Consider the following 13750-nt stretch of genomic DNA (forward strand, 5'->3'; position numbering starts at 1 on the left):
TATTATTTTGAAAGCACAGTTGGTTCAGCAAACCATAGATTATTAAAAACGATACGTGCGTGACTAATATTTATATAGAAGTCAAGTGTAAGAAGAAGGATATTACTTTATTGAATATTACTAATTCATATATGAACATACTGGAAGTTTAGTACATATGTAATTCAATACTTTAATATATAATAAGTAAATGGATAATTTCTAACTATAGTCTATAGTTTTGTTTAGGGCTGGTAATCAAACGTACTTCCTATATGGTCATTTAGGGCAATACCGACACCCTAAGAACATTAAAGGTACTACAATTGTAATGACTTATTAAAGAAACGAATTATAGCCCATGATTAAGTATATTATTTCAGCTAGTTGACAGATACTATACATGTTCCACAAAAGCAATGTATGGCTGTGGAGGCACAATTGAAATGAACGATGAAGAAGTGTCGGTCTTCCCCAATTCTATGGGGAAGACCGACAGGTTATTCGTGTAATACCGACATCAACATTAAGACGTTATTTATTATGATAGTGTCACTAATAATTCCACAATGCACATTACTGTTCGCAACGTAGTTCATGGGCTTTAAACAAACACGGGAATCTATAAGTTTAGGAATTTAGAATACCTTTATTTACAGGTACGGAAATACTAAAAAAATGTCACTGGGTTACAAATGAGGGAGATTATAATCACAAGTATTTGTTGTTACCAGAAATATATGTAACAAGAATTTCTTTTTAAAAATAATGTACTAAATGTGAGCTAGTGCAGAGAGCAGAAAAATTCTGTACTTGATGGAAAAGTATTTGTTAATTTATGTTAATCATATGTTATCAAAATTGTGGTTATAGATTAAAATATTAGTGTTAGCTTCATATACAGGAAAGAGCTAATATTGTACTCATATTTGTCAGAGATTTCACATTGTTCACGCACAAAGAAGGGATCGTCTCGATGAAGAACACAGTCCTCGTTAAACCGATAAAAATATTTTGTACATTGAACTCAATCAGCGGAGTTGTATTTGCCTTAAACTTACCTCGGCAGATAGCACAGTAATGTTCTTTTTGTTTTCTTATTTTTGTTACTGTGTCTTGCAACATTTTTATATCTGTACATTCTTTCTATCTATCTTACTATTTTTCTGTACAGATGTTAAAAGTTTGGCACTATTGTATTTCGCTTTACAGTACCACATCTCATTTTCTTCAATGAACCCATACTCGTCTAATATAATTAACTTTTTTCCTAGTGCGTGTTCATCTTCTTTAGTAAATGTATGTTCACCAAAATATTTCTTGCAGTTAACTTTCAATAACCTAATAACCCAAGTCACGTAATATATCCAAGGGACTTGGAAAGCTCTTGAAGCAGTAGCAAGTAGCATTGCATTCTTTACAGCCTCTTTGGCTACTGACATTTTGTTCAAATTCCAGGAGAATCTCATGCAATGGAAAAAGGATTCACATATTTTATTTTCTATATGTTAATACTAATGTAGTATTTTTGATATATAGTTATTAAAAATCACAAGTAGAGGGGGAAAAGCATCTGTCGGAAGTGCACCAAATGTGAGTGTCGAAAGTACCCCGAACGTATATATTGCTCTTAATCATATTTTATGTAAGTTAGAAACACTACACACTGATGAACCAACTACCTGTGACTGCAGAACTTTCGGCTTTGTATGTTGTCCACCATGAGTGCTGAACAATACAACGTTTACTTCTAAACAAGAACTTAACAAAACACACTCAAATTTTACAGTGACCCTTCTCTTCTCACATATCTTTGACACCTTACCTCATAAACTTAATTAGATTATTAGACCTTTCTCGTCAAATTATTCTACTCAGTTTTAAACTTTTACAGATATATATTCCATACACCCCACAGTTTCACTTAGTACTGATTACGCTAACTCCTTCACTTCCAGGTAGAATTGACAGCGCTTTAATGTTAGAAGTGTCGGTATTCCCCACCTGTCGGTCATGCCCTGAATGACTATAGTTCGTTTACTTGTGATAAATTGATGCGTTTGTATGTGCGGGACACTGATCTGATATATGAAGAGTACAGTGCAAAAAAGAATAAATTGCACTTTTCCTCGTTTTGTATAGTTTCTATTTTTAAGATCTCCATCTAACGTTTGTTTCAGAGGTTAAAAATTCATGCCCAAATATTTTAAATAGCTGATGATGTAAACAGGTGCAGTGTTAACATTCCTATATACTTAAGTGTATATTATAAACTTGTTGTCTATTTTTCTCGCAACGTTGATAATTGGACTTGATTCTCTTGTGCTCTGAATGAAGCAAATTTTACTACTTCCTTTTCAAAATAGCATTATTCTGTGTTGTTATCATTAGAGTGAGCCAACATTTTGACAATATTTATTTTCTAAGTGAAATTGTGCTTCTTAGGAAATTCTTACATTTCTCGATAATTGAACTTATGATATGCATTATTATTAAGTAGTACTCACAGATAAGCAGAAATAATTATTTTTTTCATGTCCTTTAAGATTGATAAGTTTCTCTTCCTACAACTCATTAAATGTAGTACATTATTATTTCATTTGTCACATTTTAATGGCTTTCAATCATTAGTAAGTGTCTTGATAATGAAGTGGATTTTACTTCTTTTTTCCTTTAATTCAATATTTTCACTTATAGCTAATATATACGTAAATGGGAGAAAATAATTATTTTTACCATCAGGAATCCTTTTCCACACAATGTCATTTTGATATACTAGTAGTACGCCATTCTACAGTTTAACATAAAACTAGAAAGGCAGAAGACGCTATGGAAATATTAATCTGGCTTTCCGATAACTTTTAGCCATGACGGATCCAACTATAGTGATATCAAAGTTTATTATCTCAATATTATTTTACGTACAATTATAACAAACAAATTACATGTCCGTTTCCTATGTTTCATTGGCTGAAGTTTACACATAACTTCCTGAATACGAGAAGAAGTCTCAATGTAAGGAAATATAAAGTAATCTCTTGCGAGTGGAATAATGATAAGGTGTGATGGTTGGAACACAAAGAAAATTGCGTGTCAAGTTGGTTGCCGCTATAAATGAGATATTAATGCCAACATATCCTATTGTGTCCAAGTAGATGTATAGGTTCAGCTATAGAAAAATCATTAGAAGGGTGAATTTAATTGACCTATTAAAGTATTTGCTTATCAGCACTTAGATTATAATGTAGTAAATGATTCTGAGAGGCAACTAGATGGTTTGAAATAAATGTAATTAATGATCACAAAACTCTGGATGTACTCTTCACGTTAATGAGCACTGCTAATGCACGCGTGTGTGTGGACGCACATCGTTATGTTCAGTTCAAGTTTTCTGAACTTATATTTTTGGTCAACTTCAAAGACTCATTATGTGATGATACTAAGTGGTTATTTACTTACTTGCAATTCTCCTTTACCTTTACGAATTTAGCTGCAATATTTTATCGTTTATAAATATTTACTTTTCATTCTTGAAAACCACTTTTTGCTGATTTCCAAATTTGCACAATTATTCTTAATTCATTAATGTTTCTCGAAATTGCAAGTGGTGATGTTCAGCCTCTAAATTAGCTTCATATTTGAGCTAATATTGCTGTCCAATTAAATTTAGTTTGAACACGTGCTTTAACTATTTCTCTATGGATTCGAACCAGTAGCCTGTTGGTCCGTAGCTAAGCATCAGCCTTTCTATTATCTATTTAAAAGCTATCATTTTAGCTGTAACACAAAAGTATATGCTGAGACCAGTTGACAAGTGATTAGGAACGCCGTTATTCAGAACGACCGTAACATTCCTCAAGGAAGATGGCCACCTTACGTCTACAATTACTTGTCCGAGTGGAGACATCTAAGCAACAACTAACTGATGCTTTAGTAGAGTATTATGACAGCTCTCTGTGAATGTTTCGCTACTCACTTTGAGCTAATGTTGATTGCTACTCGCGAATTGGTCTTTTTGTGTGTAATGTTTCAACTGTTTGTTCCTTGAAACGAGTGCATCAGGATTTCTCTACGAGTGATCAATAAAGTTTATCCTAGTCTCTTCGCTTACGATTCAGTTTGAAGCCTGATTAGTTAGTCATCATTTTCAGTACCCAATGAGTTTCATCGTCCTGATACTCTCATAGTAGGTGGTGGTGATGTTTGAAAAGACTCTTATCAACGCTGCATATTTTTCGATTTCTGAATGATGATGCAATGATCTGCCACTACAAGTTCCATGGCTATCTTCGAAACTTGGGAAGTTATTCCGCCGACTTGTATTCGCGATTGTACATTTAAGTACCGAAAAACAAATTGCATTTCTACTCCTCGATCTAGAAATAATCTAATCATTTTTCTGCTTTTCAATCACATTTTATATAATCGATCTGTTTATCACATCAATGTCATGAGGCTTTGATGTATTGTATTTGGTGTAAGAGAAAGCATCAATGTATGACACGAACCACACAAGCATTTAATGTAGCAGTTGCATCTGTAAACTGTTTGTATGGAATGTGAATACTTATTTTGTTTCCTATTAGGTTCCTACCCGTGAACAGCATTTAATGTGGATTTCATTTTTGTAGGTAGACTTCAGAAAACTTTGATTATTTTGATTCAGAGAATTTTCTTCTACTGTCAGTAATTTGTTGTTAAATTCTTCGATTTGAACAAAATAATGGCTTAGTGCACAGGTTGATGACTGAGACATTCGTAACCGCACAGTGCAGTTAAGAAAGCACCTTCAGGATGGATATTATTGTAGAGTTAGTATAGATTTTAAATTTTCAGACTTACATTCACAGAAAGGCAGTATATCAGCAGGACGTCTTGCAAATTTTACTGTGCTTACTTTCGACGTCAATAATGTTCTGTAGTAGGTCCAAGCTCTTAGATATGTTCAAGATCTAGTTAATTACTGTCATTGCAGATTCCTTTGCGGTACTACTCGACAGCTTCAATTTACATTAAATTGTCATTCACTAGTAGTGGAATGAGATACATGTTTAGTTCTGTGGTGGAAACACTGTATTACACTTCTGTAATAATCATTTACACTTCTGTTCACGACAAAATGAACAAATGAACTTGTGTTAATATCGATATCTAACGCGATGCACTCATCTCTCATTTGTCGATACTGTCGATACTTTGCCCTGAAAAATTAATTTTGTTCGCTTCTTCATCGCAACTGGGTTGTTCATCGTATTGCTCTGTTACGATTAAAATGAAATGTACTGGTAACTACCTTAGAATATGATTGTCTTGCCGACTTAAGTAGTTTTTACTCTTTTTCTGATCTAAATTGAACCTGGGCATTCGTCTAGCTATCGTTTCCTACAAGACTGCTCCTGTTACATTCTATTACGTTGAAGTATAAGAACGTCATTAGCCAATCATATTTAAAAGCATTGCAGAATTATGTAGGCTATTTGCCCTGTACGACTTAAAATTTATTTTCAGCGCCTATTATAGATATATAACGGGTGTGCAAGACGTTAGCACACTACGTATCCCTGGTATCTTAATGCCTACGAGAGTCTTACAAAAGACGGGATATGGTTATTTAATTGGATATACGTTGGAATATGATCGCTTCGTTCATATTTGTACTCTTTTGATGTGCTTATTTTGTGCTGAAAGATCTACCTTCGATATTTGTCACAAATAAAACAGCACACACAGTGGCGTATTTACGATTTTGTTTCGGAGAGGGCTTTTTAAACTTCATTCCTGGAAATTTGAAAATTCTGCATGATATTTCATTTACTTTAATTTACATTAAATTTAATAAAATTAATTTTATTTTTTGGAGGTCTTAAGGCTGGAAGTCTCCCTTAAATACACCAATGAACACACGTTTACGCAAATATAAAACATTCAAAGAACCAGGTCATTACCGCAACTAAAACAAGTTTTACAGATAGTTCCCGACATAAGAATTCTGTTCATGCTACTTTCGACTGCGATGAAGACAGCTTAGAATTTAGTTTAAGGAGCCTGTATTCAATATTCACTGCTGTACTATCATCAGTGAAGATTGCGCTTAACTATACGCTTCAACCGTATATTCTTATCTAAAATGACTCAACTATTATTCTGGAATGCTTTTAAATGTCCTTATGCCTTCGGTAAACATTTTGTCTTACTAGAAATTATTGCAAAATGGCATTAGCTGGAGAAAGAGGTCTTTGTTTTCATTGTATGTTTGCTAGAGACATATAGTACATTCGTTCCACAAAGTGTTTTCATTGTATGTTTGCTACAGAGACATATAGTGCGTTCGTTCCACAAAGTGTTTTCATTGTAGGTTTGCTACAGAGACATATAGAACTTCGTTTCACAAAGTGTTTTCATTGTATGTTTGCTACAGAGACATATAGGGCTTCGTTCCACAAAGGATTGAAATGCAATTTTGGTAACTTCATACATTTCATACTTAAGATATAACAATACAATTGAGGGGGGTTAGTGCAACAGTGGTATACCCCCAAAAAGTAAGAAAATGAGATTATATAAAATATCCTTCTCATATCTCAATCCTATCAAATCTCACTTTGTAGTCAAGTTTCCCCATATGTCACATGACACATTGAACCATTGTGCTTCCTCTTTGTATGTTGTAGATAAAAAACAGGTATTTAAATTGATTTTTCTCCATTTTTTTTAAATGTTTGTTACATCACTGTTGCACTGACCCTCTCAATTATTTTCAGTGCTTAATAGATCCCTATCGTAACTAATATAATGTAAAAAGTAGTGTTCACTTTTCATGTATTTGAACGAAACATTCAAACTTTACGTCTTTATTTCTCACAACATTTTGGATATTGGACTTGAATTCACTGAGATCTGAACGAATCATATCAACATTCTGCAAAACAAGCTAACCAATTTACCAGACAAGAACAAGAATAAAAAAGTATTACATTGCAGCACTCTATTTCGTGTACCCACAGTTTTAGCTATTTTACTCTCTTATTAGCAACAGATTGAAATTAGTCCAACAAAAGTAATCAATTTTTAGATATCATATTTTGGACAATTGGAATAAGTTTTTGTGTACTACTTATCGAGATTACGTGATCCTGGAGCACTTGAACATCTAACACCGCTATTTAATCCGTAACGTCATCTGTTCGTATTATGAAGAGGGGGGCTGCGGTGGCTCAGTGGTAGAGCTTTCACCTCTGATGCATGGAGTCCCGGGTTCAAACCCTCCTCCCACCAAGTGAACTTTGTGGTGGACAAACACCGTGTGTGGGGGTTTTCTAGGGGTTCTCCCGTTTCCTTTCACTTTCTTCATTCCACCATTTCATTCATTTCTCATAATCACCGTCTCCTTTAGCCTAATCGGCATAACCATAGGACTTAAAGCTCAAAGATTTCATTTCATTTCATTTCATTTTCGTATTATGAAGAGCGATGTATTCTAAAGATTGCTTTTGAATGCCGGAATACTGATGACTAAAAGAACGTTTGTGACTGCCAAAAAAATAACACAGGTTTTGATCTTAATGCATTCTTGCTAGTATTTGTGTCATAATTCGTGATAATGCTCTCTGTCGACTTTCTATCTTTTATGTTTTTTCCTTTATTATTATTATTATTATTATTATTATTATTATTATTATTATTATTATTATTAACATTTTAATGTAGTATCTTGCTACATATAAACTTTTATTTTTTTTATTAAAAAATTAAATGAAATCTTGAAGTTGTACGTTCCAGGATTATGCCGGCTAGGCTAAAGGAGACACTGATGATGATAAATGAATGAAATTGTGGAATGAGAATGTGGAAGGAAATGGGATAACGAGAGAGAAACACCTATGTACATGGTGTTTGTTCACCAAAAACCCCACTTGGAGTGAACTGGGGATCGACCTAAAGACTCCATTGAGAAGAGGTGAAAGCTCTACCATTGTGCCACGGCGGCCCTTCTTGTTATTTAGTTGTATTACCTTAGTTACCCTTGTAATACTTTTAATTTCATTTTGCCTTGTGTTGATATTTTTGCCATATAACACTTGTTACAAGTCTATGCGCATTTTTACTTATGCAATTACTACGTTTGTATTTCTTTGTTTTTATTACGTTATTTTATATTTGATTTCAAAATAATGTTATTGCCGAGTAATGACTTTAATCTTTGAAAGTTTACAAATCTAGTAACAAAACATGATTTTTTTCATCGTCGTTGCTATTTGCTTTACATGAAACAAATCTAAAAGATAGCGAATGCTGATTGGACTGCTAAAACGATTCTAAATCATATTATATAAGTCAACAAAACTCAATTGTACCCGATTCGATCCTATTGTGAAGAGTACGATTTGTGAATTCAACTTGAAACACTCAACGCATTGAAATTATTTCAGTGAGAAAATCACCTGCAGAAGAGTTCTGGATTAGGGTAAAATATCTTGATTATTATGCTTTAACTACATAATAATATGTTTTATTAATGTTCATCAAAATTGAACACATTTATAAAGTATATAAAAGACCCATTATGCCTAATTGTTACTCAGAGGTTTTCTGAAGGCTAACTTTGGTTTTCTTGGTGTTAAAGTTTATCCAAATTCTGTAATGTATGATCATGAAACCCTTCTTGAAGTTTCTAGTTCAGAATTTAATATAAAATTAGTAACATTATTAGAACGACAGTAAGCTAATCGTACGATGGTTCCATTTTAATTCAAAGCAAAGTAAAAATCATCAACGTCTTGCAAATTTATATGCTTAATTTCTCCCACGTATATTTTAGGGATGTCTTTATTTTTAAACTTATTTATGTTTCAATCCCTAAAATGGTTTCATTTCAGAACAAGGTAGTCCAAGAGGAAAACCATGCACAATCATATTAAAGGTTTCCTTAAGCAACGTCACGTTTTGTAAGACGAAAGTACCTTGTAACATTGAATATAACATTTTAAGTTAATAAACATATATTTGGAAGGTTACATAAAGTTGTTAAAGATAAGTTCGAATTATCGTGAGATGTGTCTTTCTAATTGAAAGTTTCTCTGATATGTTTATGATCAATTCCTATTAACAAATTTGAACATGAATCCAGGATGACAGACGTCAGGATAGCCGTCGTGATGAAACTATACAGTAATAGAGGTAGTTATATCTGGGTATTCCCTTCCAAGATGTTTCACTCCCTCTAGAGTTTCCAAATATACAAGGTACCTCTGCCTCGTATTGTATAATAATGTATTTAGAACTTGAAGTTGCTAGGGCGACCATTTAACATGAATCAGTGGACCAAATATTTCTCATGATGACTCACGATGTAAGACTAGACAATCATCAAGATTTCTTGTCTCGTTTTGTAGTTTGTTTCACTGAAGGCTCGGCTCGTCTTGATTATGGAAGGGTTCTTTCTCGTCTCGTTTCGAAAATTCCTCTTCTTCCCTAGAAAATTTCTCATCTCTTCTCATTTTCCGTAAATGAATATCACTAAACTGCCAACTCTCCGGCCTAATACGGCAGAAACACAGCCCTCATGACAGAAAAAGCCGGATATTGCGGAGTTGTAAAATTATTTGCTCCCTGCTAACCATATCATTAAAACACACTTTTTATGTCAAATCCTGTTCTTATAACTATTCCGTGAACGCTTAGTTTAAATTATATTTTATAAACATTTGTTTTGCATTGTACTACACATTAAAAATATGTTCATTGACAAAAAGAAAATTGAAGCACCTAGAAGGAATTCTCCAATTCAATTGCAATTCTGTAAATGTGTAACGCTATGGAAGGTGTGAAAACGATTAGAGTTTCTGAAGTATGAAGAAGTGTCAACACAATTAAAGAAGGCCAAGTAACACATGTAACCGCTCATCGCCGTATTAGGCAGCATTACTAGTATTTGATGACGTTTAATAGGGGCTGCATCATGTGGTTCCAGGGGACGTACTAGGCATTGCTTGAGACTGCCAGTACGTAGAACATTCCGATGTCAGTGTGGCCTGATAGTAGGGGTAGTGGAAACGTACATTCACGAACTCATGACGTAATGGATCCTTTTGACCACGTCAGACCACAATACGGGTGAGTTTTTGCATTATGTAACACTGTGACATGAACGCTGTTTTATGGTTTCAAATTGCCGACTCTCTCAACATCATGTGTGATCCTCGACCGCATCTTGGCGACTAGAATCAGATGGATTGCGAGTGCAGTGTCTCTTACGCAGGTCGCCATTACACCAGCTCATAAACTACAGCGTGTCGAATGGTATCACTCTCGAGCACCATGGAATCCTCATGAATGGGAAAGGACCGTGTTCAGTGATCTGTCTCGCTTCTGTACCACGACAAGTGGCCATCGTGTATGTTTTGTGTGGTATCGGGGGAAAAGATCACATCCAATGAATATTGTGGAAGGATAGACTAGCGTTTGACCTTTCCTCATGATATGAGAAACATTCATGTTTGACTTTGTTTTACCTTTCGTAGTCATTTTCGGTATAACGATGCGTGGGTAAGATTCTGTGTTCTCATTTTTACTCCTACTGCGAGAGCACACAGTCATATTGTTTCAATGCTCTGCCACATATTTGTATCTATGAACTGTTTATACCGTGTTGAAATATTTTCCTGATAATCAAAGTCACCTGATCTCCCTGTAATTGAACATGTTTATTACTAGTTCGGACGCCAACGCCTCGCTACTGCTGATATGTAAGATCTCATGTCCGCCTTGAAGCAGCTATAAATCGACTTCTCTCATGGAACGAAATGATGATTCTGCAAGTTACATTCAAGCCGCATCTAAACATATATGTATGCTCGAGAAGATGTTACGACTTATTGATTTGCAACAATTGTTGTCGTAAAACCAAAGCCTTTTTGGATTAGTCTGATATTGTATTCATTACAATAAAGTTGTATGATTTTGGGATTCGTAAAGTTTAATTTTATTTCTTCCATTTCTTCTGGGGGCGTCTTTTTTGTCATCGAGTGTATATTACAGAAAATAAAATATAGTAATGAAAATATTGTACACATTTCAAGATAAATGTAATAGTGTATAGGTGAATTGCTGGAAATATGAAATAATGTTCACCAGGTGTTCTTACTTTGCTACCGGCGTGATACCATAAATCGTGCTTACCACTCAGCAGCGGCTCGCGTACCGGAAGTTCAGAAAAATTGATGTACACTGTACTTTCATATAATTATAAAATAAACAACAAATTAACGTTGACAAATGATAGAGTTAATATTCTTTATTTCCAAACTTATGCTTAAATAGTTTGAGAGTAGAGGTTAAAGATAGGTCGTGACTGGATGGGAAATCAAAGCGTTTGGGGAAGATCAGCATCTGTTCCTGAATCCCATATTTCGGGCTTTAAACAACGGAATTTGCAAACTCTTAAAGTAAATCATCTCTTATTTTCCCAATAAAGCAATTAAGATACAAATGTTCCCCATAAATTTAAGAGTTGACAATTCGTATATATTTGCTATCGTTAACTTATATTTAAAATATAATATTTGTAGCCTGTAATTAATAACATAATAGTGTAAAATTCACTTTTTTATTTTAATATGCTTTCTTTACTCCTTCAACAGATTATGGTGCACTTTGTACGGTTAATTATAATTTCTTTGAGCTTGAAGATCTACCAAGACTATGCTGAAATACTGAATGTACCTCCAAGCAAGAGTGTCGACTTTTATAATTTACTACACCAAGTATTATTTCCTCACTCTGTAATACCCAACTGCATAGTTTTATTCCAGACAGAACGAGACATTTTCGAAGATAAAGAATTTGTAGCTTATATAAACAATGCAATGTTACCAGTCTATTTAATTATTAATAGTTCGATAACTACAGACAATACCGAACACTTACTAGCTGACGCAATGAATCAAAATTGTACTAAGTTCCTGATAACAACAAATAATGTGTGTGAATCCTTCACCTCTATTTACGAAGTTTCCAAAGAAACAATTCAAAGGAAACAAAGATTATTTCAAATAGTTTCAAGAAGAAATGAGACATTATTCGAAGATTATAAAACATGTGAAGTTTTTCGTTTCTTTCCTTTTACTTATATATTCGTGATATCTGAGTACTCTAGGGCACGAGATATATCAGGCTCTCAGCTTATAACTCACACATTAGGAAATGATCTAATACCGACAGAATTGCAAGAAATAGATCAGTCCATGTTAAAATCTCTGAGTAATGTTGGAAATAAAATGATCAACTTAAATGGCATATCTCTAACAGTTTTGATTCACCCTATCAGCCCATACACAATAGTGACAGATAACACGTACGACGGCACTGACTATAGAATCCTTATTTATTTCTTCCGTTACTATAACATTACTCCGATTGTGGAAGTTGTTGAAACATTTGGAGGATCGTCGGATAATGAATCATCTGGAACGTTCTTCGGAAATCTAAAATCTAGGAAGTACCAAATAGGTTCTCCGTCACCTTACATTACCTACAATAGATATAAAAATTTTGACTTTTCAATTTCACACGGTCAATCAGATATCAAATTCCTTACTCCTGGTCCAAAATTGAAACACGATTTGTGGTCAATATTTTCTCCATTTTCCTTTCAATTGTGGTTGGCTACTTTTGGATTTGTGATATTCAATTCTCTGGTCTTGAATGCATTTTCTTCACTTCATTATTCGATTGTGAAGCTTCGAAAATTACACCCTTACCTTCAATATGCATATTCTCTTCATCAGTCTATTAGTATATTGATTGGGTTACCCATTTCAAATGAAGGACATGACGTTTTGAAGCATATAATCGTTTGGATGTTTGTGACATCAACTCTGTTAGTAACAGCCTACAACTCTAACCTTGTGTCATTTATCACTTTACCCATTTATAAACCTCCAATCGATAGATTACAAGAACTTGCAGAATCTGATCTCAACTGGGTCAGTGCATACACGTATTGGACAGGTACACTTGAGGAATCTTGGAATCCTTATGTGCAGCAAATAATCAAACGTAAGGACTCACTGAAGAACACTGATGACTTAAATAAGTTTATAATGGAAGGTCAAGTTGCAATTCCAGTTATGTGTTATTTTGATAGATTCATATCTGGTGCTGAATTTTTAGAAAGCAATATCCTAAAAGGATTGCACAAAATGCATGACAGCGTATGGGCTCTAAATTATGGGATTATTTTCCATAAAGTTTCACCACTTGTACATGTGTTTAATCCTTTCGTTTTAAGAACTGTTGAGTCTGGTATAATTAAAAAATGGGCCAATGAGTTAGGTGAAGCGATGCATTTTGATTCTTATACCGAGAAAACAGAACCAATCCGTGCCTTTGATCTGAAGGACATTAATGGCTCCTTTGTTTTGTTATCAATTGGACTAACTGGAGCACTTATAGTTTTAGTGATTGAACTTTTGAATAAAATACATGTAATGGAAGGAAAATCTCAAGTTGAGAAAATTTCCATCTAATAAAATACGTACTATGCACAGGGGTAAAAGTGCGGGGGAATGCGGGGGAAGCCGTCCCCCAACTCCAGAAATATGTATGGCATCCCTCCAGTGTTTTAAAAAGTACAATGGGCAAAGGTGGGCAGGAGGGGACGGCTTGACGTCATGCCGCTACCTACCGTTCCCCTACCTTTTCAGATCCACTTTTAGCCTTGATTATGCATGTAACACATTCTAATTTATTTTGTACAGAGAGTAATTACTTA

The 13750-nt window shown here is 34.2% G+C and overlaps 1 protein-coding gene across 1 annotated transcript; it reads left to right on the top strand.

Moving 5' to 3' along the window:
* Positions 1–12254: 12254 nt before the first annotated feature.
* Positions 12255–13505, top strand: LOC145661867 (uncharacterized). Its single transcript, XM_081727207.1, has one exon. The coding sequence runs from the start codon at positions 12255–12257 to the stop codon at positions 13503–13505; it is 1251 nt and encodes a 416-aa protein (XP_081583333.1).
* The last annotated feature ends 245 nt before the right edge of the window (positions 13506–13750 follow it).

The sequence above is a fragment of the Thermobia domestica genome, chromosome 10 (genome assembly GCF_964235325.1).
Source record: "Thermobia domestica chromosome 10, izTheDome1.hap1.1, whole genome shotgun sequence".
NCBI classification, from domain to species: Eukaryota; Metazoa; Arthropoda; class Insecta; order Zygentoma; family Lepismatidae; genus Thermobia; species Thermobia domestica.

Bases quoted from the DNA above. Each gene is read 5' to 3' on its own strand.
- LOC145661867 (XM_081727207.1), top strand. From the start codon at position 12,255: ATGATCAACTTAAATGGCATATCTCTAACAGTTTTGATTCACCCTATC.